Genomic DNA, 26,455 nt, shown 5'->3' on the forward strand with positions numbered 1-26,455 from the left:
TGGGGGACAGGGTGGGAGGCAGGAGGGGGAACTGGACAGGTAGACGGGGACGCAGGCTTGGATTAGGAGCTTTAATCCAGGGCTCAGCTGGGTACAGCACAATACTGTAGGAACTAATATGGGTGGAGAGGTGGGAAGAAGGGAAAACCTACAGATTTGCTTAGGCTTCATTGAAGAGCAGAGAGAGCTGTCAAAAGGTGATAAATGTTTTTTAAAATAATGAGACTATGACCCTCAAAGAGGGCCCCAGGTGATAGGAGGAGCCAGAAAGGGTCTTCCGGCCAAATCCAGGCCTGAATCCAGGCCCAGACCTCAGAAGGCCAGCGTGAAGCCCGTGGGACCCCTTCTCACTTCCTGCTTGAAAAGCCAGAAATGGGACAGGGCAGTTGAGAACATTGGGGCCATCGGACACTCGCCAACCAGCCGTCGGGCCTGGGTTGAGAGTGAAGATGTGCCTGTCCCAAAACCCTGCCCCAGGACTTAAGAGGCGTGAGTCTGCAGACTCACGGCTCACGGCTTAGAAGCATGGGGAGCTGCAAGGCAGGCGAGCCGGTGTGGCACCGGTCCCTCTGCCTCCAAGGGCTGGAGGGCCCTGGACCTGGACGGACGGACGCGCCACGCACCAGGCTCCAGGCCCCAGCTCCACCGTCACCGGGCTGAGCCCTCCATGGCCTGCACCCAGCGGATGGTGCGGGTCCGGCTGTCCTCCCACGAGAACAGGGGTACATAGCCGAAGTGGCGCTGCGCCTTGTCAGTGCTCACGGTGAAGGTCGTGTTGGCCACAGCCAGCGTGTAGGGGTTGAGCAGGGGGGCGTAGAGAAACAGGGGCCGCAGCAGCCATTGCAGCAGGGCGTTGAGAGCAGCCAGAAGCACCAGCAGCCAGTAGGGCACCAGCAGGCGGGCCTCCACCAGTCGCAGCCCGCAGGGGCCCAGGAACTCCATGTTGAAGTCCTCGTAGCTCTTATAGGGCGACTCGTCGTAGCAGAAGTACACCTGGCCACCCATGAGTGCAGCTCGCCGCTCCAGCTCCCGGGCCACCAGCACGTGCATCCAGGCCACATTGCCTGCCGGTGGGGGAAGGGAGGCGGATGTGGTCCCGAGTGCCCCAGAGCCCACAGAGAGGCTGTTCTCTCCTGGGCCAGCCCATGTCCAAGGGGCCCCCGGAACTACAGCTCTTATAAAGGTTGCTTTCTCCCCACTTGCCCTCCTGGGCCGGCCGGGGTACGTGCTACTTCTTCGGGGGCTCCCGTACAGGGGCGGCCCCTAGCCTCTCCTGGGGAGATGCCGCTCCCATGACTGCCATCCTGTCCTTGGCTGGTGACATGTTTTTTACGTCAGCCTTCCCAGCTTGCACGGATGCTGTTTCCTCTGGGGTTGGGCAGACAAGGCCCGCATATCCGGCCACTCCGGCCCATGCGTGGCTCACCCTTCGCTGGCCACGGCATACACTGCCCACCCGGGACCACACGGGCCCTGCCCCATTCTTAGCCTCCCCACTGTGTAGGCGGGGCCTTACCCACGTAGACCCGACCATGCTCCACGGAGGCTGGGATGGCCCGGAAGAGCCGACCCCCCAGGCGAAGGCCTTGGTGGTAGAAGTCCCTCATGATCTGGTGGCCTTCACCGTAGATGCCAGTGGGACGCAGGGCACATGTCACCAGGGGCAGCCCCCCATGGACCTGGGGGTGAAAGGCAGGCATAGCGAAGATCCAGTACCCAGCAGCCTGCCCTCTGGCCTGGCCTCCTCACATTGGAGATGGAAGGGAGGAGGGGCCCAGGGCAGACTGCAAAGAAGTCCCGCTGGTGCCAGCTGTACCTGGGACAGGCAGCCCTCCCCACCCCAACTTTGGGTCTCTTCACCTCCTGTCTCACCTCCCTTCCGTTGGCTTCCAGGACCAGCCGCTCAGCTTGGGCCTTGCTGCAAGGATAGGGGTGACTGTGCACTGCTTCATAGGGGGTGTCCTCGTTGCCCCTAGTTGAGGGATGGGGAAAATTCTCAATGCTGAGGGGAGATGGGGCTCTGAAAGTATTGAGGGGAGCCTCAGCTTACCTGTAGAAGGGGTGGCCTTTGATGTTGGGCCCCACAACTTCCATGCTGCTCGTGTAGACCAGGAACCGTGTTCCAGTCTGCACACAAGCCTCAATCACGTTCTTTGTGCCTGGGAGAAGTGGTGGGGTGGGGAAGGGTGGACCCGAGCTAAAGCTTCCTCCCTCTCTGCATCTTTCCCACCTTGCTTCTCAATTCTGGATGAGGGCCCGGGGCTTCCTTCCCCAGGTCCAGGGAAAAACCACAGTGGGGCTGGGAGGGCTGCCGGACTGCCATTAGTGGGGCAGAAGTGTCCAGAGGACAGGTTTCCACAGGAGAAGCCCAGAAATCAAGGTCAAAGAGGGGGTGGGGAGTAAACAGCCACCTCACCCTGTACGTTGACCTCATAGATGGTCTCGGGGCTGGCCCTCCCGAACACATCCACCAGCCCAGCTGTGTGGATGACCACATGGGCTCCAGTCACAGCCGCTGCCACCTCGTGGGCCTGGGTCACATCCCCCTGGATGGCAGTCACCTGCACGGGCCCTGGGAGGGATAGGGGCAGCCAGAGGCAGCATCAGAGCTGGGGCCGCCGGCCAGCTGCTGGACTCAGCCCACACCCTTAGGAGCCACATGTTCCCAATGTGACTCATTCATCCCATTTGTGTGCACTGTAAGATATAAACAGGCATCATCTTTTCCACCCCCGCCAAGGGAGCCCACCCACCCCCATGTCCCTCCCCACCACAGTCACCTGTCTTCAGCTCCTCCAGCCAGGGACCCAGGTGCAGGTCAAAGACCCGCAGCTCCAAGAGCCGGGGTTCCTGCTGCAGAAGCATCCGCACCACATGCTCCCCCAGGAAGCCGCAGCCACCTGTGACCAGGTACACCAGCTTCCGGGCCTCTGTAGACTCGGCCATGCCTGGCTGGGGAAGAGAACTGAGTTGCCTGCCGCCACCTACCCAGTGCCCGCAGCACACCTGTTACTCCCAGCTGGGGCCTCCAGCCTAGTGGGCCGGAATGGTGACGGCAGGGGCCCCGAGTGGCTCCAAAGCCTGGAGCATGGACTGCAGCAGATGGGCTACCTGTCCCCTGACCCCGCCAACTGCAGTTACTGAGATAAGAAGGGCTGGGGGGGGGGGGGGTTGAAGGGAGGGGGAGGTTCTGGGGACAAAAATGGAAGGGAGGAGGTAAAGAGCTGAGGAAGAAAGGAGAGGGAGATGGGAAGCACTGTGACTAGGGAAAGGGACCCCGGGGCCCTGGCATCGCCTCTGCCTACCTGCAGCCAGTCCCAGGACACCCACACTGGCCACCGGAGGGGCTGTCTTCTGTCGACTCTGGGGCTGGCCAGCGAACACACCGTCCCCTTCCGCTTGCTCCTCCTCCCTCCTGGCCCATTCCAGGAACAGACACCAGCCCAGCCTCCACCCCTCCGTCCCCTTCACTCTTGCCATAGGGCTCCCCCTGGTGGCCACTCTGCACTCCGCCGGCATCTGGTTCCAGCAAAGAACTTGAGGAACAGGGCTGGGGAAGCTGGAACCTGTGGGGTGGGCACCGAGGATGGAGCAGGTGCGGTGACCTCATTCCCACTGCATGACATCAGTCCTCCCCTTTGGCTGGATTTCCCAGGATGCCAGAAGCCCAGCAGCAGCTGCGGTTCTGGGAAGGGAAGGGGACGCCAACCTTGGCCCAGCTCTGGCTGACCTTGGTGGGGGATTTCTGGATGACTATTCCAGCCTAAGAGTTTGAGTCCGTACGTCTACCCACCCCAAACTTCGGTCCACCCATTTCCCCTCTCTTCGCTTGACCAGTCCCCTGTCTTTAAACCCCCACCCCCCACCTACTCTTCCCCAAAGATACTGACCAAGCACTTTTGTACAATAAAGTTTAATCACAATTATAAAAATGTGGCGTTGGGTTTGAGCTATTAACATATGTACAATCCAGCCCAACAGGAAGGGCCCGCCCCCCACCATCCTGGCCTGGCGGAGCAGGAGCTTCCAGACACCAGGGTGGGAGGGTGACCCACAGGGTCTGGCAGGAACAGAAGATGAGGCAGGGTTCCAGGCACGGAGTCCCTAGGACTGGGGGCACAGGGCCCCCCCCCAGGGGGAGAACATGGCCACTGCCCCTAGAGACCCCTAAACTGGGGAGGGGTGCACGCAGGGCACAAAGGGGAAGTCCCCATTAACACAAAGCAAGGGGGCTATGCAGCCCCCCAAGAACAAGATCTGTACAGGCCGGCACCCCAGGTTTCCACAGGAAACAGCTGCTGGCAGCTACAAAACATTTACAGCTTCTTCTCCGCAAAGAAAAAAAAGTTAGGGGGTAGGTGGGTGGGGGCAATGGGGGAGGCAGAAGCTGCCTCAAGGGACTGAGGCTCCCTCGCTGGGCTTGGGGCCCCCCAACCCCGTATCTGGAGACGGGGGCAGGTGGGGCCTGCAGAGCCCGCTAAGGCTGGGGCACAGGGAGCTCAGGGCACCACGGGGAATAAATAGGGGCGCGGGCACCAGTCCTGCCCCACCTCAGTTGAGGGAGCCGCGGCAGCTCTCGGTGCCGCACAGACACGGGATCTTGTTGTCCTCCAGTGGGAACTTGTAGTCGTAGGTGATCTCCTCATCCACGCCGATGGGCTGCTTGGAGTAAATCACAATCTTCTTCTGGGACTCGATGGTGATCACCTTGGCATAGCAATTGGGCTGCAGGAGGGAAGGCGGAGTGAGCGGCAGCCCCTGCCTTCGGCTGCCCCCACCACCCCTGCAGGTCCTCCCCCCGGGGCCCCCATCCGCCCCCCCCCACGCGCACCGTGCAGCAGTGGTTGATGAACCTCGCCAGGTTGCCACACTTGGTGGCATCGATGATGGTGTCGTGGTCCACCCGGAAGAGGTAGCTGCTGCCGATGCCCTCCTGCACGTAGCGCTTCTCCCGCATGTCGGCTACCATCTGGCAGAACAGGGTGCTGCCGCAGTCAGCTTCCTGCCAGACCAGGCCTTGCCCCAGCAGCCCCCGTGAAGGGGCCCCGGACAGTCACCAGCTACCACCCACGGGGGCCACGTCGGCCTGTCCTGGACCTGCATCTCTCCTTCTGGCTCCCACCAACCCAAGGTGCTGACCGTCTGCTCCAGAAGCCCCCGTTCATAGGGTCCCCCCAACCCCAACACCTCTGGCTACCCTTCTGCATCTCCTAAAGGGAAGTCTGCAGGGCTCAGTGGGCAGGAGCCGCAGCCACTGCCTGGAGCCCCTGCCTGGCCCCCAGTGGGGCCCCCGGTCTCCGGTGGGGCCAGACCAGTTCCCGAGACGGCATGGCCATTTCAGAGGCTGAACCCCGTCCATCTCTTCTCCCAGGACCCTCTCTCCCCGCAACAGGCACCCATGGGCTGCCACTCGCCACCTTCAGGGCCCACAGTCTTGTGCAAGGAGTGATTCCTTTTTCCCAGAAAATGGGACGCTCAGCCCTCTGGGCTCTCTGCTTGGGTGACCTCACTCTTCCAGCACTTCAGCTGGCAGATAAGTGCTAGGGACTCCTCCCAAACTTCCATCTCCAGCCAAAATCCACCTCGGTGGTGCTGCTGGGCGTCATCCTCTAGATGGCCCCAGGGCCCGGCAGCTTCACGGGTCCTGAACGGAGCTCCTCATGGCCACACAGCTGCTCCTCCTCCTCCTCACTCCCCACCTCACTGGCAGCCTGAGCTACGCCTAGCTGCTCCAAGCAGCACTGAGAAATGACCTCCTCCCTCCTTCCCTACTCGCCAGAGCCAACTTACTGTCCAGTCCAGCCAGCTGCCTTGGACCCACAGACTCCTATTGGCTGCAATTGCCTAGTCTGGGCCACCTGGGCCTCTACGGGATCTCTGAGACAGCGCCCCCGCCGGTCTTGGCCTCTAGCTGTCCCCTCACGCTGTAGCTGGAGGGGGCCTACAGACTACAAAGCCTGTTATTGGGGGGCGCTTCGCCACAGCCTCCCTCCCCTTACCGCTGGCCCCAGGTCACCCACAAGGCTCCTAAGATCCACGGAATCCAGCCTCCACTGGCCTCTTTGGAGCTTTCATTGTGGCCGCTGGCCCTGGTTTTTCCAAATAGCCATACTGACCTCCTTGCCCACCTAAGACTATCCTGTCTCCGGGCCTTTGCACATGCTGTCTGGCAACTGGGAGCACTCTTCCCTTCATCTGAGTCTGGGAGTTCATCATCCTTCAGCTCTTGGCTTCCACATCACTGTGTGCCCACTGCCGCTGCCTCCCCGAACTTCCCCTTCCTGATCGACCGAATGCCATCTTTCACGGCAACTGCAATTCCCCCACTGAACTGTATGAGGCCCTTAAAACAAGAGAGAGCACTGGTCTTGCTTCTTGCTGGATCATTACCATCTAGTTTAGGAGCACCCCTTACTGCTGACGGAAGGAAGGAAACACAAAGAGACAGGTTTCACCAACTATGTCTTGGAACCGGGAGGTCACATGGGGCTTTACCCAGAGATGAGGTGGTTCTCATGCCAGCATCCCGTGCTGCCACCTGACCGGGGGCTGGGTACAGGGCCTCACCTGGCGGATATTCTGACCCACGTACTCGATGACCATCTCGTCGGCTGCAATGGGCTCCATGGCAAACAGACCCCACTCATGGATCCGGCTGCGGCCGAACCGGAGCTTCTTCTTCCGGAACTAGAGGGCGGAAGGCAGACTATGCCGCTCAGTGCCTTGGCTGCTGTCCTCCGAGGGGAGGAGCGTGCGTTTGGCCCCTCACCTCCCCACCCACCCCCAAGAGGCCAAGAGACTTTGTGATGCTGCCCTCTCTCTGAGCCTCTCTTCCCCCGAGTCCCGCCTCCTCACCTTGAGCTGGTTCAGCTTCAGCAGGTCACTGTCCATGATGGCAGAGGTGCCAATGGCGCTCAGCAGCCGCCGTTGCTCAGACCGGCGCTCCGAAAGCACGCGGTTAGTCCCCTGGGAGGCATGGCAGGGAGTGGGGGTAAGTGACAGCAGGACCGTGGGAAGAGACGCCAGGGGGCCAGGTACCAGGGCAGAGTCTTACCTGAGTGTCCGCTCCTTCCAACTGCCGGGCCGAAACAGGGCACACATCCAGGTACCTGTCCTTCTCCTTCTTGCTGATGGGGTAATAGCCTTCGCTACGGGCTGAGCCTGTCTGGTGCTCGCGGGGCCCGTCCTGGGGCCGCCGCTTGCGTTTCGGAGTGCTCAGGTTGGTGAGTGCAGGGTGTTAAGGAAGAAAACGGGTTCCTCACTGGCCAGATCCCGGGGCCCTCTCCCTTCTGTCCTCCCAGTCCCAGCCCAAGGAAAGGGTGACTGACCTTAGCTGGAGGTCCCAAGCATTATTTAGTGTTAGCAGAACAGAAGATGGAGAGAAAGAAGTCTGAGACCTTACCTTTTCTGCCAGAAAAACTCTGGGAGGCAGAGAACGGGCAGAAAGCAGAAAGAAAAGAATGGCCTGGGGGCCAGATGAGAGATACCCAGGCTGAGTGTAACAGAGAGCGCTGGACAGGGAGCAAAATAAACCAGAGGCTAGCTGCAATCTGAGGGGGCCACTGCCCAGCTGTGCGACCCCAGGGAAGCCTGTCCCCGTCCCCGGGGCCTGCCCTCCTGTCCAGAGCAGCCCGGCCTCTAGGGCCCAGGATATTGGTGTGATGGACCCAGTGGGTGTCGTTAAGCCAGTCAGCTCCGCTCGTCTGCTGCAGCAGCCGCTCGTACGTGAGCCGTAGGTAGCCCATGTCCTCTAAGTCCAGGCCCGAGTTCCAAATGTCATACAAGATGGTCATCTGCTCAAACTCGCTGCGGGGCTCAAAGGCGGGGGGGGGTGGGGGCGGGGGCGGTGGCGGGGGCCGCCTGCGCCGGGTATGGGAGCGGAGGCTGCGCCGCCGCACGGCGCCCTCCCCACCGCTGCTGCTGCTGCTGCTGCTTTCCGAAGACTCGGACTCCTCCTCCTCCTCTTCCTCCTCCTCCCCCTCCTGCTGCTGCTGCTGCTGCTGCTGTAGCGGTGGCGGTGGCTGCTTTGGCTCCTCTGCCTCAGCCACCACCACCTCGGGGGCCTCCAGGACTTCATCCGCTGGGGAGCTGAAGAGGGCCGCAGGAGCAGGAAGCGGCTCCAGGGGCCGAGGGGCCGGGGTGGAGGGCGGCGGCTTGACAGCCAAGGCATAGTTGTGCTCCAGGAGGATGTGGCTGAGCAGGGGGCCCGGGCGGTCAGCCTCGTCCGATGTCTCAGTGGCCTCCGAGTCGTCACCAGGAGTCAGGGCAGGCAGCCCACGACGGGCTGGGGTCAGGGCCAGGTCGGCCAGCACCGCCAGGTCCACTTCTGTTGCTGGCTCTGCCTCCTCCTCGTCGGCAGAGCGGCCACGGCCTCCAGTGCGGCCCCGCCCTGCCCGGGCCACCTCCTCGGGCCAGCTCTTGACCAGCGACGCATGGTCCAGGGGCAGGTTTCGAATGGTCCGCTCTGCAGCCCGGGGGGCTTTGCGGGAGGCAGGGCCGGGACACTTGATCTGCGCTGGGGCGACGGGGGGTGGCTCGGGCACTGGCACCTCCTCCAGGGCAGAGAAGGAGACAGTTTTCCGGCGTTTCTTGGGTGGGGGCAGGAGGGGAATAGGAGAGGAGGGGCGCTCGTCCGGGCGGGGGGCTGGGGCCGGGGGCCCCACCGGCGGCTCTGTGGGTGGCTGCGGCACACTGGGAGGTGGTTCCTCGGTGGAACCTGGGGAAGGAAGCACACAGGAAGAAGGAAGACGGTCAGTGACTTGGGCTAATGTCATCAGAGGAGACTCCTGGCAGGCAGGGCACCGGCCAGCCTCACCGGGGAGGCCACAGCCAGGCTGCTGGCTCTCCTCTGCTTCGGGCCACCAACTGTGCCCGCTCAGCCAACAGAGCTGCTTCCCAGCAGCGATGTCCTCGGCACAGTGGGCTCCCTTGGCAGGAGGGGATTATGCACCTGTTCGTTCATACATTCGACATTCACTGGGCACCAGCTCTGTGTCAGGCCTGGGCCAACAAAGTCGGGTGGACACTTTCAAAACCCTCACAGAGCTTACAGTCCAATGGGGACAATGACAGGAAACAAATGTACAGCCCAAACTGTGGAGAGTCGGGATGGGGGCTCTAGAGAAACAAACGCTTAGGCTCTAACCTTTTCACCAAGACTGAACTACGTGCAAGGACTAGGCACCCAGGCCGAGAATTTCTACCAGTCACACTGAGTGATGGGCACGCGATTAACCCTCTCTGAATTAAAGTACAATTAACCCCCTCTGATTTAAAGTATCCGTTATTTCGACTACAAACAATGTTCTCTGTTTAGTGATGTGAAAAAGATAACAATGTAAGCAGCTGAATCTTTGTATTAAAACACTGAGCAAAATCTGTTTCCTTCCCACCACCTGCCAAGTGGCAGGAGGGTTTGCCAAAGTTTGGAGGGCTCAGGGAGACTCCCCTAAAGAAGCTAAGGGTGAAGGTGAGGTCCCAAGGATGGGGGACAGCCTGGGGAAGGGACACACCATCTTGAGCAGGTGGGGCTCTCTCTCCAGCTCCCCAGACAAGAAGCACATCCTCCCTCTGCTGGGACCCCCAAGTCTGCTGCTGAGTGCAGGGCTCTAAATACAGCTCAAGACGGACACCGCCTTGTCCCTGGGGCAGACCCTGTCTTGCGGACTGACCCTCTCCGCTCCTAGGCTTCAGCCACAGGAACAGGCACAGCCTTTCAAACCTCCCTCTCCTCTCCTGCCTACTGGGAAAGCCCACATGCGGCTTTCAGCCCCAGCTCAACGCCATCTTTGTGAAGGTTACCCCAACTTCTCGAGACGCTGCTAGTAACTTCCTCTCAGAACCAGAAGGCCAGGGGTTCTCAAGTGCCAGGCTTCAGGGTGGCGGGAGACTGACCACTAGTATTTTGTGTCAATCCAAGACTTTCACGTATGCTAACTACTCCCTTCATTCCCCACAACCACCGTGTGAGGTGGGCACTATTATTGAACCCCGCTTACCAATAAGAAAACTGAGGCAGAGAGGGGTTAATAACTGGCCCAAGGTCATATAGCTCACAAATGCCAGAACAGGGTCTGTACCCCAGGAGGCCTGGGCTGAATTTCGAGCTCTCTTCAACTGCCCTGTGGGTGGGCCACGCCGTGGGACTCAGCGGTTTCCTGTCTGGCCCCAGCACTCCCAGAGCTGAAGGGCAGCCAGCTCCGGGCCTGACCCAAGCAGGCAGTGATCAACCTGTGTCCACGACCTCAGGAGACGTGCCCCAGCCAGGCACCCCGAGCAAGGCCCTCAGGCTGCTGGCTCCTGCGCCTCCAGACAGCAGCGGGGAGTCTCAGCCAGCAGTGAGCCACTCCGAAGCCAGTGAGGTCCCGGGTGCTCGTCTCAGGCTCTCCAGTTTCTCCAAGTCTCCCTGTTTCTTCTCCTCCTCTCTGTTTTGGGGCAGCCCTGCCTTTGACCCATCACCCCAACTGAGCCACTGAGCCCTCTGGAAGCCTGGCTCTTGAGGAGAACGAATGCCCCTCCTGGCTCGGCTTCTTCACACAGATTTCTCCTTTGCTTCTTATTCTGAAAGAAACCTGCCCAGTCGATACGACTCCCAGAAGCCAAGGTTTCCATAACATGACCTGCCCCACTCCCTGCCCCCAGCCAACATTAACTGATGACTACCTGACCCAAGCCAGGCCAACCAAAAACTTCCCCGAGAATAAGGATCTACGACAGGAGTGGCTTTCTCCGCAGAGGTGAGCAGAAGGAGGGGAAGCCCATCTGCACGATGAATCAGATGAGAGGAATGAATCAGAGTGGAAGACAGAAGATCAGCAAGTCCCAGAGGTGTCCAGGTCCCATCTTTGGGTTTCACCAGACAAGCCCTCCCTTGACATGGGGCCACATACCCTCTATCCAGCTCATCCTTGGAACTCGAACTACCCCACTGTTCTCTAAAAGCCAAGGGACTTGCCTTAACTCTCTCCTCCTCTCCCAACTCCGTCCTCCTCCCCACGGACTGTTCTCCTTCTCCCTCCTCCGGCGCTTTCCTTCACTCATTCTCAGCGAGCCTTCCGCACTCGCACACACGACCTTTGTAACCCCCGGAATGGCCCTGCCTGGGACCCTTACCCCTCTGACAGCCAGCCCTCTGGTCACAATTCCTCAGGTCCTGTCAGCTCACCCACCACACCTGTTCCATTTCCCACCCTTCTCCTAAATGAACCGCTTTCCTTCCTGTGCCTGCCCGCAGGGCCCTCACTGTCTTCTCCTTTCACAGCACCTTCCACAGCCTTCAGCCACTGCCACCACCCTGGAGACCCCCAACCCTGACTTTGCCCAAACACCTGCATTTTCTCCTCCTTCACCCCTGACTCTCAGTCTTAGCAAGGCATCTGAGTCGCAAGCCCTGTCCATTTTCATCCTCATTTCCTGTTCTCCTTCCTTCCCCAAGGCTCCTCCTCTGCCCATTCCCTTGTGCTCAGAAAATGCCCTTCCTTCCTACTGCAGGGTGAAATGGGGGGTCCTTGGGCACGAAAGCCCACATCTCTCTGCCTCTCCAATTATGGGTGCATGTGAGTCAGGCCAAGATGCACCCGCCCACTCCCAGGAAGGCCACCCCAACAGGTGCCACACTCTCTCCTGGCCTGTCTACCTGCCCCTCTTTCCACCCTGAATCTACATGCTTAAGTCTCACCTTTTTAGTTTTTGAAAAACTAACCCTCCACCAACACTGCATTCTCTTTTGTTTCTCTGTTCCCAGCTAGGTGACCTCAAGCATCTCACTAAGCCTCAAAGTCCTCATCTGAAAAGTGGGAGTAACAGACTGTGTGCGTCCTGCACGAGGAAGCAAATCCGCAGTGTGCTAGCCCGAGAGCCTGGTGCACCGGAAGCACTCGAGAAATGTTTGCTAATACCACTCATCACAGCTTCTCGACTCTTCTTCACAGAGTAGTCTACCCTTCCCTTACCCTACCCTTCCAGAAGACTGGTTATCTCTGTCACCTGCCCTCACTCCTTTAACACCCCATAACTTGGCTCCGGTCTGACCCACTCTACTGAAAGTGATAAGGTCACCAGTGACCCCCTAACCGCCAAATCCAACGGAAGCTCTTCCTATCTGACAACCTCTCCTTCGGCCTGCTGATACACACCACTCCCTCCTTTGGAAAACCAAGCTGCCACGTCTCCTTCCCATCTCGCCGACAGCTCCTCCTGGGCCTCCCCCAGCTCCCCTTTGCCCACCAATCTCTCATAGGACCGGAAGGCGCTAGCCCCTTCTCTTCACACCCACACCTGCGCTACTCAAATATCTACCTCGTTTCCAGCCTATTGCTCTCTCCAGACCCTCAGATCTAGTGATCCAACTGCCTGTTGGATGTTTCTTACCTGGAGGTCCCAAAGGCATACCAAAGTCAAGCCCAAGGAAGCACATGAGCTTTCTTCCTAATGCCGGTTCTCTGCCTTCTCTTCCCTTTCCTGGAAAGTTGTTTAACCCAAGTGGTTCACCTCCTCCACTTCTCTCAAATCCTCATCTGCACTTCTACTCCTCGCACCTCGCTGTAACCAACGCTGCTTCGGTTCACGCCCTTCACTTACCTGCATCGCTTCCAGCCCTCACGTGGGTCCCCCTACCTCCTTCCTCACTCTTCCAAATCCCCCTCTTCCTACCAGGATGATCTTTCTGGAGAAATGCAAAACTGACCATGCCCCACTCTTTCTACCTACCCCACTGACTGTGACACCCTCTGATCACCAGCTCTTCTGTCACCAATGGGCTCAGGAAAGGCCGGGAGAGGCATCTCAGATTAATGAGACCCTCAACTTCTCTCATGAGGTCTATACCAGAGCAGAGTCCAAGAGCGCCGGGAGGTCTTCATGTGGTCATTGTTTATCTCAGATCACAGATTCTCGATAACATTTGAGAGAGAGGTCTAGAAGGCCAATGCGAGTACACAGCCTATCTTGAAAACCGCCTTATTCATGCCATCCCAACAACATCCTAGTCCAAGCTACCACCATCACTTGCCTTACTTACTAACCGTAACACAGACTCTGGCCCCTCTCCTAGTTCTCTCTGCACCACATCTTTTCTTTTTCTTTTTTTTTTTTTTTTAAAGATTTTATTTTTTATTTATTTCACAGACAGAGATCACGAGTAGGCAGAGAAGCAGGCAGAGAGAGAGAGAGAAGGAAGCAGGCTCCCTGCTGAGCAGAGAGCCCGATGCGAGGCTCGATCCCAGGACCCTGGGATCATGACCTGAGCCAAAGGCAGAGGCTTTAACCCACTGAGCCACCCAGGCGCCCCTGCACCACATCTTTTCAAAACACAAATAAGATCGCGTCACTCCTTTGATGGCATTCCACTGCCCTCAAGATAAAGACCAAATTCCTAACGGAGGGACTCCTCTTGTACAGCCCAGTCCTTGCTCACCTCTCCAGTTTCAGCCATTCCAGCTTCCCCTCACTCCCCACCATCCAGAAGGTTTGTTTTATGTTTTCTGACATGCTATTTCCTCTGCCCTCAGGGCTTTTGCACATGCTAACCAAGCCCGGCTGCCTGCTCTGCCTTGATTGCAGCCCAAGAACACTTCAACAGAAAACACCAGCAAAGACATGCCCACAGATGTGCTCAGGTTCTCCGAGTGACCTGTACTTTTCTCTCATGGGGCTTATTAGCTTGTCATCACAGATTTTCTGAGATATTTATTACTCAATTAAACTGTCTCTAGACCATAAGCTTCAGGAGGGTGAGAACAGGGCCCTTCATGCCTACCGCTGTACCCCCTGCAGCTGCCCTAAAATATAGACGACCCTAGAACAACACAGGTTCGAACTGTGCAGGGCTACTTATACGCATGCTTTTTCTGGGAAATACGGTAGAGTATAGTAAATATTAACTTCCTTATGACTTTAAGAATTTTTTTTTCTCTTGCCTACTCTCTCGCAAGAATACAGCATACGGTATGTATAACGTGCAGAAAATGTGTTAACTATTTGCATCATCAGTAAGACTTCTGGTCAACCACAGACTATTAACAGTTAAGTTTTTGGGGAGTCAAAAGTTACAGGTGGATTTTCAACTGCACAGGGAGCTGGCGCCCCGAACCCCGGCATCATTCAAGGGTCAGTAAGTAAACTCCACTGCCAGAACACGTCACTCAGAACATAAGTTAGCTGTCCATGCTATAAAGGAACAATCAAATGTACAAATCCACAAGGCAAAACAAGGTGAAATTAGCTTCCAAGCCAATGCTGTTCAAGCTGTCTTCTACTTATCTGTCCATGTAATCTCCTGCAAGTACACAACATATTAAGGCAGAAGCTCAAGAAAAATTAATAGAAAGAACTTGTTAAACTGGGAATTTTCTCCTTACTTAACTTAGAGACCATTCTGGGGCGGGCGGGGGGCAGGGGGGGCGCTGAAAGAGACCACTGCTGTCCGTATTAGCCAGACACCCTGGTCCGGCTCTGCAAGCCACTCCCGGCAGCACGGTTTGAATGTGGCCATAAACGTCTCTAAGGGAGGAGATAATGACTTCTGGCCAACTTGTATGCTTTCAAATAAAGTCACACGACTGGCACATCATTCATAAATGCGGACCCTGATGTTCTCACAAAGACAGATACAAACATAAACAAAGATCAAATCACCCGCTCGGCACCACCTACCTGCAGGTCTTGCTGGAGACTTCTCCTGTTCAGGGAGGGGCGTGGCTGGGGAGCCCGCGACCCGCTCGGGCTCAGGCTCTTCCACGGGAGCTGGCGGGGGTGCGGGGACATCTCTGGGGGGAGGTGATGCTGAGGGTATGGTTGCTGGCTGCTCCTCTTCCTCTTCCTCTTCTGAGGAGGACTCAGATGATGATGAGGATGATGACGATGAGGAGGAAGACGAGGAAGATGAGGAGCTGGATGAGCTGCTGCTCTCGGAGTCCGACGTGCTATCATTCTCACCATCTGAGTCAGCATACAGAGAACATTTGGAGGACGAATCGCTTTCCCCGTCCTCGCCTGGAAATCCAGAAGGGGCAATCAGGCGAGGTGGGAACACCCCTCACTTGGTCAAGCCATGGGTCCATTCACTGACTCTCTACTACGGATTGGTTAGGCTCTGTGCCAGGTGCTGGGAAGTCCAACCCTCAAGGAGTTAGATGAGCCAGGCTACTTGTTCACAGCAAGACCAACTTCAGTGTGGAAGACCAGCAGAGTGTGGCAAAGGGAAGTCCTGGATTCTGCCTGGAAGATTCAGGCAGGGGAGGGAGCCCCAGGCGGGAGATGCTCAAGTCAAGGAGGACAGGTAGAAGTACACTAGGAAGACATGAGGGCTAAATGGGGGTGTCAGAGGTGAAGGGAGACCGGAGACCTGAGACCGCTAAGCGGTCTGCTTTAACTACCGAAGACTTTCCCAAGGTGGGTCTCAGAGAAGCTGCTGGGAGAAGACTCATAAAAAGGATTCCAGGATAAAATAAGCTTTCAAAGTGTTAGATGCTCTATGCCTCCAAGAAATGGCAATACGTTGGAAGGGCTTTATAAGAAGTTAAGAATTATGAAGTGTCTGAGGAACACAAGTGGATGAATTTAGAATAGATAGTGGTGGTGGCGGCCTAGGATGGGTCTGGAGCGTGGCGAGATGGAGCTGAACAAATGAACAGGAGCTGGGTTATAAATGACCCAAAGTATCGGGCTGAGGAGTCACCTTCTAGAAAATAGGGAGCTAGAAATAGACTTTATGGAGAGAAGTCACAGGATCAGGTGTGCGCGGAAGGAAAGAGAATTCCATCTGCAGACTGGAAAATGGATTGGAGGAGGAAGGAATGAACCGAAGACAGGGAAATCCGTCAACACTGCTGCAGAAGACTCTAAGTGAATCTTCTCACTTCTCACAAGTGAGTCTTCTAAGACAGGCCAGCAGGATCAAAGAAGGCAACAAGTCCCACCGACACTGAGGCGGGGAAATGGACAAAGCGGTGAACAAGCGGATGTGTGGCAGTCTCCCCGCTTAGAGCAGGTGACCCCACCCTCTACCTTCCTGAAGACAGCCTCTCAGATCATCATTCTCTGCACCTGGCCTCTGCTGAAATGGCACTTCTCAGAGGCACTCCTTCTCCAAGAGATCTAGAACAGCCCATCTTTCCCCAGCTCCCCCACCCATTACTCTCTACCCCAGTAACCTAGTTTCTCTTCTTCAAACTACAGATCTCTATCCAAGACGCTACTACTTGTTCATTTGTCAAGTCTCCTCCTCCCCTCCAACCGATCCCAAGTTCCGTAAAAGATGTGTCCCCAATACCTAGAACAGGGCCTGGTACCGAGTAAGGGCTCAACAGCTAGCTCTGAACAAATGAAGGAGAAGCAAGACTAAACCATGTAGCCCAGACTCAGTGGATGTGGACGGACGGACGAGTGTTCAGTTGAAGAGTGGAGCTGTGTCTGGTGATGGCAGCTGAGGGGAGAGGAAGCACAGCTCGGGGGCCGGGCCGTCAAAGAGCAGTGCTCAAAGGCAGAAAGGCACAGTCTGGTAGCATCAGGGTGCAGCAGCGGAACTCAGACCTCTCATCTTGAGGGGCTGGGAAAGTTAGTTAGTTCTGCTGTCCTGTCTTCAGGAGAGAACTATGTGTCAGCACAGGAAATAAGCAGAAGGGAACGGTCTGGGTATCAGTTACTGTTTACGATGGGCCAAGGGTTCCCAAAAATGGGACTAAAGAAAGCTGCTTTGGGGAAGAGCAAAGGAGACCAACACATCCAGCAAGAAGTTTCTGTGGACTCAGCAAAGGACTGTCAATAGGCGGCGGGACCCCTTCTTCCCCAAGGCGGAATTCTACCGTCCTGTCTGTACTTACCATCTGACGCTTCGGTCTCTTTCTTTGCAGTGTCCATGGCTTCCTCGCGTTCTTCATCTTCTTCATCTTCCTCATCCTCCTCCTCATCCTTAAAGAAAAGGACAAATGGGGACTAACAAGAAAAGGACAGCTGTCCTCCAGGAGGCACAGCTATCTGGGCTCCAGCCCAGACAGGAGGTGGCTATGGGGACGGGAACTCAGGAAGCAGGCTCTTGGCAGGGAGTGGGCGCCACGGCCCCTCACCTTCTCTGAGGAGGACTCCTGGGACGCCTCCTCCCCTTCACTGTCCAGAGCAAAGGACTTGCGGTGCTTGCCCTGGGTCTTGCTTCGCTCTTCGTCTCGCTTCGGGGGCTTGGTCCCCGGACGTCCAGGCTCTCCAGCCTCCTTGTCTCGCTCAGGGTCTAGGCCCAGTTGAGTGGCAGTTAGGGAATTTACCATCAGCAACAACCGTTCCCGTTCCCCTGGCCTGAAAGAAGCCTTGCACACACCACTGCCGACCTTCCTGATGGTCCCACAACACAGACCTCAGTTTACAGAAAAGCAGCGGAAGCTCAACAGAGAAACACAAAAACCCCAGAGCTACCTAGCATTTTCTGTAGTTTAACCACACCACACCTGTTTCACCTTTCATCCTTTTCTGGGTCTGGCAGAAGAGGGAGCAGACTTGCTATGCCGGCCCCAAGAAAATAGCACTAAGACCAACAGGTCTCCGGGGAAACCAACTGGACTCAATAAGGAAGTTTCCTGGCCACATAAGCCGCCAACCAACACCTCACACCAAGGAAAACTGGAAGGAAGGCTGGAGAAGAGCTTAAGCATCAGATGGGAAACCTGGGTAAGTGACCTGTTTAACCTTGACACCACAGGATTCTAGATGCTGAAATTATCATTTCTATGTTACAAGGAAATACAAAACGAGAAATTGCAACCAGCACACCAGAGTCAGAACCAAAACCAGGACCCAGGGATAACCCTATCTTTTTTTTTTTTTTTTTTTTTTTTTATTTTTAAAGATTTTATTTATTTATTTGTCAGAGAGAGAGAGAGGGAGAGAGAACGAACGAGCACAGGCAGGCAGAGTGGCAGGCAGAGGCAGAGGGAGAAGCAGGCTCCCTGCTGAGCAAGGAGCCCGATGCGGGACTCGATCCCAGGACGCTGGGATCATGACCTGAGCCGAAGGCAGCTGCTTAACCAACTGAGCCACCCAGGCGTCCCGGGATAACCCTATCTTAAGCATCTCATACCTCTCAGCACTGCTTTAACTCTGTATCGAAACCTCTACTTGGCCACTTGCCCAACACCTACCCCCGCTTTCTCGCTGCTTCCAGCGTTCCCACCAGAAGCTGGCACTCTCTTCCCCTTTCTGCTCCCACCTGACCTCCCACTCACCATCTTCATCTTCCTCAGCCGGAGTGGAAGGACGGGGCCTCTTTTCTTCACTGGCCTCTGAAATTTCTGAAGGCTCTTTTCGCTTCACCTGGGGCGTGGGAAGAGATGGGGCCTGTTTTGAACCCAAACATTCATGGTTCCCAACCACCCTCTACTTACCCCAAGGAGAAAGGTCCCCACCCCACTCTCTCCTCCCTATGAAACAAGATCAGTTCTAGGTACCTTGAAAGAAGGCAGACGCAGGGCCCCTCGCAGCCCTGACCCAAAGGCGAAGGCCTCGATGCCCGTGGTACCCCCACTCTTGGCCCAGTCTACGAGGGACAGCAGGCCCGGCTCTTTGAGTTTTGTCTTCTCTTTATCCTCCTCCTTGGCTTGCTGTTTGGCTGCGTTCTGGAATGGCTGCAGGCAGTAGGGGGACTGAGCCCCAGAACCCAGGCGCTCCCTCCTGCCTCCTGCCTGAGAACTACTCCCAGGTCCCAGGAATACAGAAATGCATCTACTCACTCCTCTATTTGACACAGATCTATGCCACACCTCCCGTGCACCAGCCCCTGTACAGGCATTTTCTCCAAAGTCTGCTCATTTAGTCCACCCACCTCACAAAGCAGCTACTATTAGTCCCACTCTACAAACGGAAACGTTGAAGATCGAAACTCAAGACATTTAAGGGCCTTATAAACCAGAAATCTACTTTCTCCAACGGAGCCCCAAGGTTTCCCCAGTCCCAGGCACTGCCTCTCACCTTGGCCTTCTCTTCTTTGCTCTCCCACCACTGGTCAAAGGCTCCAAAGGCCACATTCTCCACCATCTTGCGGTTGAGATCTCGCTGCATAATGCTCTTCATCTCTTGGACAAGGGTGGCCAGCACACGTCCCACAGTGCCTGCCGATGGTAGGGCCTTGCCCTCTGCCAGCTCTGCTTCCTCCCTGGGAGGTAGCCGGGCCTCTTCTCCCGAGACCGAGGAGGAGGGCAGGGGCTCGGCTGCCATGGGCAAAGGCAGGTGGTAGGCCTCCCGGGAGTAGGCCCCTCGGCCTTCTTGCCCTTGTGTGTACAGAGCATATGGTAAGCCATAGGCTGCCTCTTGGGGGGGTGGGAATGGGAGGAAGGCCTCCCCAAAGGCTCCACCAGGGGGACCAGCTGAGGCAGCAGTCAATCCCTTGCCCTGCCGCAGCTGGTGAAGTCGAGTTAACATCTGGGTCTGCATCTGGAAGGACATGGGCATCCCTCCCCACTGAGCCCCAAGTCGATCCATGAGCTCTAGGGAGTTCACAAAGTCATAAATGTGGGGGGGTGGTGGAGGAGGTGGGGGGTACTCAGGGGGTGGTGGCCCATCAGGGCGTGGTGGGAGGAGGTAGGCAGGCTGGTGGGGAGGATAACCAAGGGGCAGAGAAGCCAGGTAAGGAGGGGGAGGAGGGGGCGGAGGAGGAGGAGGTGGAGGCTGCTGGGGGGGTGTTGGGGCCGGAGGGGGTGAGCCGCCCCTGTCATCGTCGGAGATCTCCATGTCCTCTCCAGAAGAGCATGGAGAAGCCTGTAGGGATGCAGGAGGGTCACAGAAAGCTTCTGTATATTCCCAGGGCTTTTCCTCAAATCTGTTCTCTTGCCTAATTCCCTTCCCTTCCCTCCCCCGAGGGGCCCAACCCTGCCTCCCGGATCCCAGGCACCTCTGCTGGCTGACCCCAAGCTCACCTGGTTCTGTCCGTTGGCCTTAGGAGACTCCCGGGTAGCCCCGGGTTCCCCACTCCCCGTAGGTGCCACATCCTCAAAATTAGCTGGGGCTGGAGGGGGCGTGCAGGGACCGTGACCTGACCCAGAAGGCACCTCGCTCCCTGAGTCTCTAGACCCAGGGCCTGCGGTGCTGTTCTCTTCCTCTTCCTCTGTGTCAGAGGCCAGGAAAGAAAACTTGGAGCGCTGCTCCTTCAGCAACATCTCAATGCGGGAATCCAGGCTGCTGTGCTGAGCGAAGGGCACACTCTCATTGGTGGTCTCTGGGGCCGGGGAGCCGGAGCGCGCAGGTGAAGCTGGGCGGGGGGAGGTCCGAGCTTCTTCTCTCTCCGGGCTGGGCCCCCCCCCACCCCCGCCTCCACCAGGTTCTGGAGGCTCCGGGGGTGGGGCTTCTGAGGCAGGAGGCCGGTAGTCCTGGTCAGTGGGCCGGCTGGGCTCAGGGGGCAAGTAGGAGGTGTAGGAGGGTGGGAAGCGCTCAGCTGCGTTTTCAGCAAAAGATGCCCCAGTGGGCTCCTCCCGAGTCGCCCGGCGGGGAGGGTAGGAAGCATGGCGTTGGTAGCGATTCCAGCTTTCGTAATACGCTGGGTAGTTAGAGTCAGTACCACGAAAATGAGAGGATGAGGACGAAGAGGAGGATGAAGAGGACGAGGACAACGAGGAGGAGGACGAGGAGGAGGAGGAGGCAGTGGCTGCAGTCGTGGCAGAGACAGCTGTGGAGGTGGTCGTGGGGGCTGAAGATGTGGAGAAGTGGCGGCGGGAGAAGGAATCTTGGTAGCTGTTCTCCGAGCGCCGGGGCTTGAAGGAGGTTGAAGTGGTGCTGGAGAGAAAGTGCAGGAGTTAGCTGCGTTCAGCTCTGTAGGACCAAACCCTAGAGTCCTGGTTCTCAGGACCCGAAGCCCCTCGAGACACTGCCCCCAAAGAAAAATCTAAATGCTCTTGGGTTTCTAGCTAGACAGTGAGTTCCCTGAGGACAAGGATATGTTAGCTGAAGCCACATAGAAACCAGGACAAATGACTCCCAATTCCCTTTTAGAGAGACTCCAGGTATCTTCTTCCCAGTGGTAACTCCCAGAATCTGGGGGTCCCAGAGGTGTTCACTCTGCACCTGCTGGAGTAGGCAGAGTCCTGAGAGTAGGGGGTGCTGCCCCGAGATGTGTAAGGGGTTCCTTGGGAGGACTGAGGGGTGAATTGGCCAAAGGAAGATGGGGTGTCTTGTCGGCTGCTGGAGAAGCTTGTGTCCTGGGAGCAAGGGGTGCCATTGCCAGGAGTGCCCACACCAGTGGTGCCTGCCGGGTAGGCAGCCGTGTCAGAGGAGGAGCGGCGGCGGGATTCAGTCTGGAATGGCAGAAGTAGAGCAGGGAGAAAAGAAGAGATCAAGTACCATGTGACAACCTATCCTTCCCCAAACCAAGAACCCCAATTCCCTGTCTTCTGGAAGTATCTCAGCATCTTTTCTTGGTTCTTGCTATCCTTAACAGGGAAGTCCAGAACCTCTCAAATACTGTTCCTAGCACCCGAGCACTGTGCCCACATGGCTAGGGCCACAGCAACCATAAGCTACTTACCGTCTCAGGGGCCGCACCAGAGCCCTGGAACTTCTCACTCAGGGCCTTGCCCCCCGTGGGCACCGTCTGAGGGGTGTAGGAGCCGTTGACTATCAGTTCGTAGTACTTCATTCGCTGTTGTCCTGGAGGGAGGAAAAGGGGAGCCATCAGATTGAGATAGAAAAACCCCTCCTTCCTGATTTGTCTTTCCCACTTCTTTCTCAGACCTCAAGTTTCCTACAATTTCTTGGAGTCCCGGGCTCAGGGAATTCAGTTACGTTACCTCTATCTTTGGGACCTCCTATCTCATCTCTGCCTAATGATACTACAAACGATGTACCGAAAAGCGCTTGCAGCTTATAAATAAACACCTCTATTTAACTTACTGAGTTGGATATCACCAGGAAAGAGAAGCATCAGTACCCCTATTTTATAGGCTCAAAGAAAATTGACCTGCACAAAGTCACAAAGTTGGTCAGTGGCAGACGAATTCAAACCCAGATGATCTGATGCTAGATCCCACCATGCTCTTCATCCTATAAACTAAAGGTTGCAAAATGGCAGCCTGAGGGCTAAATCCAGGCCACAGTTGTCTTACTTGCCCGACAAAATCACTTAAGAAATTTGGGGGAGGGGCTTACAGCATTTAAAACCTGAGATTTCACACAAAAGCCTAGATTTCTGACTTAATAATAAAATAGTACTTGGCAATACTAGTCCTCATTCCCACTTGCAAACTGGCTAAAGCCAACTAACAGCTGCCTCCTTTCAAAGGCACGTTACTCTATAGTCCTCCCCAGTCCCTCACTCCTCCCTACTGCCTCTTCACACAGAACCCCAGGCTGCTTCAGTCCTCCGTACAGGTCCCAAATTCTCGACCCAAAATTTCAAAAAACCCAAGAACCTCCAGATCAAGCCTTTTTTGGAACTTGACCTCAAAATGTGATCTGAGCTGAGGGGATTTACTAGCTCGTACTGATCATACCCTTGCGTGACCCTTCGTACGTTTTCTTACAAATACGGTTATGTGTTATAGACTGTAAGATGCTACCCAACCTTACCAAAGATCACAAACACACAAGACACAAAAAAAGCCATAATTCCTCTGTAAAATTCTAATTTCAGAAACACACCTGGCCCCAAGAGTTTCACGGAGGAATCATGAACCTGATCACGTGCCTGGCCTCAACAGACATTTGCACGTACAGTCTCTGCTAGAGCTCAACCTTAGGTAGCAGGCAGGAGAGCCCTCACCTTTGATGTCGAGCTGGGCATGGATGATGTTGCCCATGACGGAGGTAAGGTGGAGGTTTTTGACTGTTTCCTTGGCTCCCCGAGTGCTAGTGAAGAGCACGCGGGCCAGGCCCAGGTGCTTGCGAGTACGGGGGTGAAGAAGGATCTCTACCTCTTCCACCTCACCGTACTTTCGGCACATATCCTTCAGGAAGGTCTCCCGCACATTGTCATTCAGCCTCGCGAAAGTCACTTCCTTCAGTGGGATCTGTCCGATATAGAACTCATCCAGCTGTGGAGAGGACAGGAGTCTTGAGTCTGGGGTCTCAATACTGACCATGGTGCCTTTGCCCTTTGGGAAGCTTGGTCCAGAGAAGACCGGGAAACAAAGGCAAAGAAACGGGGAAAAGGGCCCCAACAAGTGAAATGAGAGACTGACCCCTCTCTGCTCTGCCCTCTTATCACAGAATACCACAAGAACCAAGAAAAGAACGTACAACTGAGAAATACGCATATGTGGAAAAAATTAATTGTAGAAACTAACTCACAAGTTTACCTTTTGCCACGGACTGAACAGTAGGAATACAAAGATGAAAAAAAAAATTCCGGTTCAGAAAAGCAGATAAGACAGACACACACAGTCACAACAGGACACAAATGTCAACATGAGTGTAGACAGGGTGTCTGGAGGCCCAGTGAGTGGAGGTAGGGAAGAATTCATAAAGATGGTGTCACTCATATTGGCTTTTTGGATAGCAAGAGTTTACCAGATGACAAGGACTGTAAGACACAGAACTATAAGATAACTTGGCATTTTATAGGAGCTGTAAAATGTACGGTACAGTGGAACACAGGTGTACACGATGAAGGCAGGAGATGAGGCATGGCCAGATCAATAACCATACGTGCCAATGCACAAAACATGGACTTGGCAAAGAAAGTAATATAAGAATAAAATAAAGAAAACACATGGCAGGGTGCAACATGAAATGGGAGAAGAGAAAAGAGGCAAGGAAACCCAGAAAAATGAATATAAGAGTCTACATTAAAAAAATAGCAATGGAAGTAGAAAAAACTAAGATAAAACAAAGATTGGTTTAGAAAAAGGAGTCAGCAGGACTTGGTAACGGATTATGTAATAAAGGAGAGGACAATCAAAGGATGACTCCCAGGTTTCCAGTTTCTGCAGCTGAGTAGATGGTTACTGTTCATCAGTAAAAGGGAAATGGAAGGGAAAGCAAGATTAAGGAGTAAAGATAACTTATTTTCAGTTTCTTGAGTTTGCTATGTCTTTGGGGCCTCCAGATGGAGCTGTCCCTCTACCAGGCATACAAGTCTGGAGTTAAGAGACTGATTTTGTCTGGAAACAGAAATCTGGAAGTCACAATTATGGGCATGAAAAAGACTGTCCAGAGAGAGTATACAAAGTGATTAAAAAAAAAATGGGGAGAAGCTTACAGATAACTCCTTTAAAAATGAAGGAGAATAAAGAATGAGTGGAGGAAACCAAGAACCATCAGTTTTCGAGGGCCAGTCCAAGGCCTGATGAGTATCCTGCCTAGACAGGGAAATAGGAATTTTCTGAGGAAACAAGATGGAGGATCAAGTGACGAAAGGAGGGTTAAGGACTCCAACGATGGAGTCCCTAGCCATGTCACTCTGCTTAATTGTTGAGAAACTGGGGTCCCACACCAGGGCACTGTCATGCTGTGCGTCTTCTAGGAGTACACAGTGCCAGGTACAGCAACTAAACATGCCTTTACTTCATCCTTCAAGAAGTCAGCACCCCCACTTGGAACACCTCACCTATACCTTTCCAGAAAAGAAACACAACTCTTCTCCAGAACTCAGTCTCACAGCCTCAGAGATGATAAGATCTGGTTGTGATCCTGTCATAGAAAAGCCCCTTCCCCCTTTTTTACTAGCTTCTGTTGAGACTATATTACCAGGACGGCTCCTCCACACACACACACCCACCCATCAAGGGCCACCACACCCAGAGTCTAGCAGACACCTACCTTAAACTTGGGGACTGGGAGGGAAAAGTCTCTGTTTTTGGACCTGACGTGGCAACGGGGGTCTTGGAGGTCTTCCACTGGTATATACTTCGAGTCCTAGGAAAGAAAGCAGGAACAGAAAAACAGCTCCAGGTGAAACCATGCTGTTGAGCTCTAGGAAGCACATCTGGAGCTCCACATGCAAAAGAGCAGGGTTCTGGTTGCCCACTTTTAAGAAGGCAGGCTGTGGGTATGGGAGTTCAGGGTGCTGAACCGAGGTAACAGAGAAGAATGGGGCCCGGAGCTCCCTGTAGTTGGCAAGGCCTGGGACACTCACGTTGACACTGAAGTGGACTCCATCGTAGCGGTACACCTTTTGAGAAGGCCTGCGCAAGGCAGGGTCCAAGGCAGGATCCACGATGAGCTTGTAGTTCCGCCACTGGAAGCTCGGGGCTTTCTGCCCATCTCCCCCACCTTCCTGATCCATCTTTGCTCATTTACACTGTTAGGAGAGAGGAATACGCAAGGGGGTTCAGGACTTAGGCCTGACTCCCTTGCTGCCCCTCACCAACTAGCCCAGACTTCAGGTCCTCTCATCACCGCAGTTTCCACACCTCACCATGACCCGTGGCTCCCCCAGATTTTCCCCCAAGTACCCTCTTTCACCACAACACCCCATTCTCTCTCCACCTCCCAACTCTCCCCTCAGGCCCATCTCGCGCCCCCTTACCTTCCCGCACTGCCTAGCGCGCGCCCCACTTGGCCTCAGAGCAAGACCCCTCCCCCGCCCCCTGGCAGGCCCCGCCCCCTCCCGCCTCCTCACCGGCCAGCGGCCCGGGCCAAGCCCGGCTCTCGCTCCTACACACCCGCTCGCGTCCCCGCGCCCCGATCCTCTGGCCAAGAGGTGGCACCTCTTCGGGGCGTTGGAAACACCGCGAGACCGAGCCCGAGACCCGGCTTCGGCCCCGAATCCGGGCGGGGGGGTGGGGGGAACGCGCGCCGCTGCCCTCTCCTCCCGCCCCGGCGCGATCTGCCCCCCCATCCCCGCGCACGCGCGGCGAGGCCTCACTCACCCGCTCGTGGCGAGCGGCTCCCCCTCCCCCCACCCCGCGCGGCACCTCAGCGGCGCGAGGCGGCGGCGGCGGCGGCGGCGGCAGCGCGAGACCCGGCCCCGCAGCGGTGGCGGCGGCGGCGCCCCCCCACCACCACCTCCCCGGCGCGCGCACCAAACACCACCGCCACCTGCGTGAGGCCCAGCGAGCACAGCGTCTACATTCGCACTTTCGCCATGGGTGCTGCCAGGAGATCCACGGGGCCGAGGAAAGCGGCTTCGCCTCGGCCGGCGCCCTTTAAGGCTCGAAAGGTGCGGCCCAGGGAACCTGGAGATTGGCCGCATTCCCCGGAGAGTGGGCTTCACCACGACTATCCAGCTGCTTTGGCCTGGGGTCCTTGACGAATCGGCGGCGACGGAAGCAGCGACTAATCCCTGAGGAAAGGGGGGCGGGGCGGAGGGGAGGAGGCCAGCCAGAGCTGGGGAGATTTGAGTGGTGCGTTGAACAGGCGCAGATTCGTCAGGCGGGCGGGGCGAATCGGTGGACGGGATGCGCGCTCCTTCTCTCCTCTTTCCTGCCTCTTCCTCGCGCGGCCAAAGACCTAGAAGGCTGCAGATTCGCCACAGGTTCTGGCCTCGCTGTCGCCTCCCTTCACCCGTCTTGGCGGAGTCAAGAAACTAATGCCCGGTTAGCCAAGC

At 56.1% G+C, this 26,455-nt stretch overlaps 2 protein-coding genes across 4 annotated transcripts; both read right to left on the bottom strand.

The window, feature by feature from the left end:
* Nucleotides 1-57: 57 nt before the first annotated feature.
* HSD3B7 (hydroxy-delta-5-steroid dehydrogenase, 3 beta- and steroid delta-isomerase 7) lies at nt 58-3,417 on the bottom strand. 2 transcript variants are annotated; one of them, XM_080830786.1, is made up of 7 exons: nt 3,306-3,417; nt 2,781-2,948; nt 2,417-2,572; nt 2,051-2,159; nt 1,873-1,972; nt 1,517-1,679; nt 58-1,064 (listed from the first exon to the last, which is right to left on the bottom strand). In XM_080830786.1, exons 2-7 carry the CDS (start codon nt 2,944-2,946, stop codon nt 649-651), a joined length of 1,110 nt encoding a protein of 369 aa, XP_080686912.1. In that variant the 5' UTR covers nt 2,947-2,948; nt 3,306-3,417; the 3' UTR covers nt 58-648. The 2 variants fall into 2 exon arrangements, with proteins under 2 accessions (XP_080686912.1, XP_080686913.1); XM_080830787.1 differs by having other exon boundaries at nt 2,781-2,952; nt 3,306-3,411.
* A 484-nt stretch (nt 3,418-3,901) lies between these two features.
* Nucleotides 3,902-25,835, bottom strand: SETD1A (SET domain containing 1A, histone lysine methyltransferase). Of its 2 annotated transcripts, none has more exons than XM_080830785.1 (19): nt 25,779-25,835; nt 25,043-25,207; nt 24,727-24,822; nt 22,730-23,000; nt 21,497-21,618; nt 21,037-21,266; nt 19,896-20,748; nt 18,952-19,737; nt 18,432-18,608; nt 18,210-18,297; nt 17,064-17,221; nt 16,821-16,908; nt 14,653-14,937; nt 7,655-8,716; nt 7,055-7,227; nt 6,856-6,966; nt 6,568-6,687; nt 4,832-4,969; nt 3,902-4,725 (listed from the first exon to the last, which is right to left on the bottom strand). In XM_080830785.1, exons 2-19 carry the CDS (start codon nt 25,190-25,192, stop codon nt 4,552-4,554), a joined length of 5,082 nt encoding a protein of 1,693 aa, XP_080686911.1. In that variant the 5' UTR covers nt 25,193-25,207; nt 25,779-25,835; the 3' UTR covers nt 3,902-4,551. The 2 variants fall into 2 exon arrangements, with proteins under 2 accessions (XP_080686911.1, XP_080686910.1); XM_080830784.1 differs by having other exon boundaries at nt 14,653-14,991.
* Nucleotides 25,836-26,455: the final 620 nt, after the last annotated feature.

This window comes from Martes martes, assembly GCF_963455335.1.
Source record: "Martes martes genome assembly, chromosome: 18".
Classification (NCBI taxonomy): domain Eukaryota; kingdom Metazoa; phylum Chordata; class Mammalia; order Carnivora; family Mustelidae; genus Martes; species Martes martes.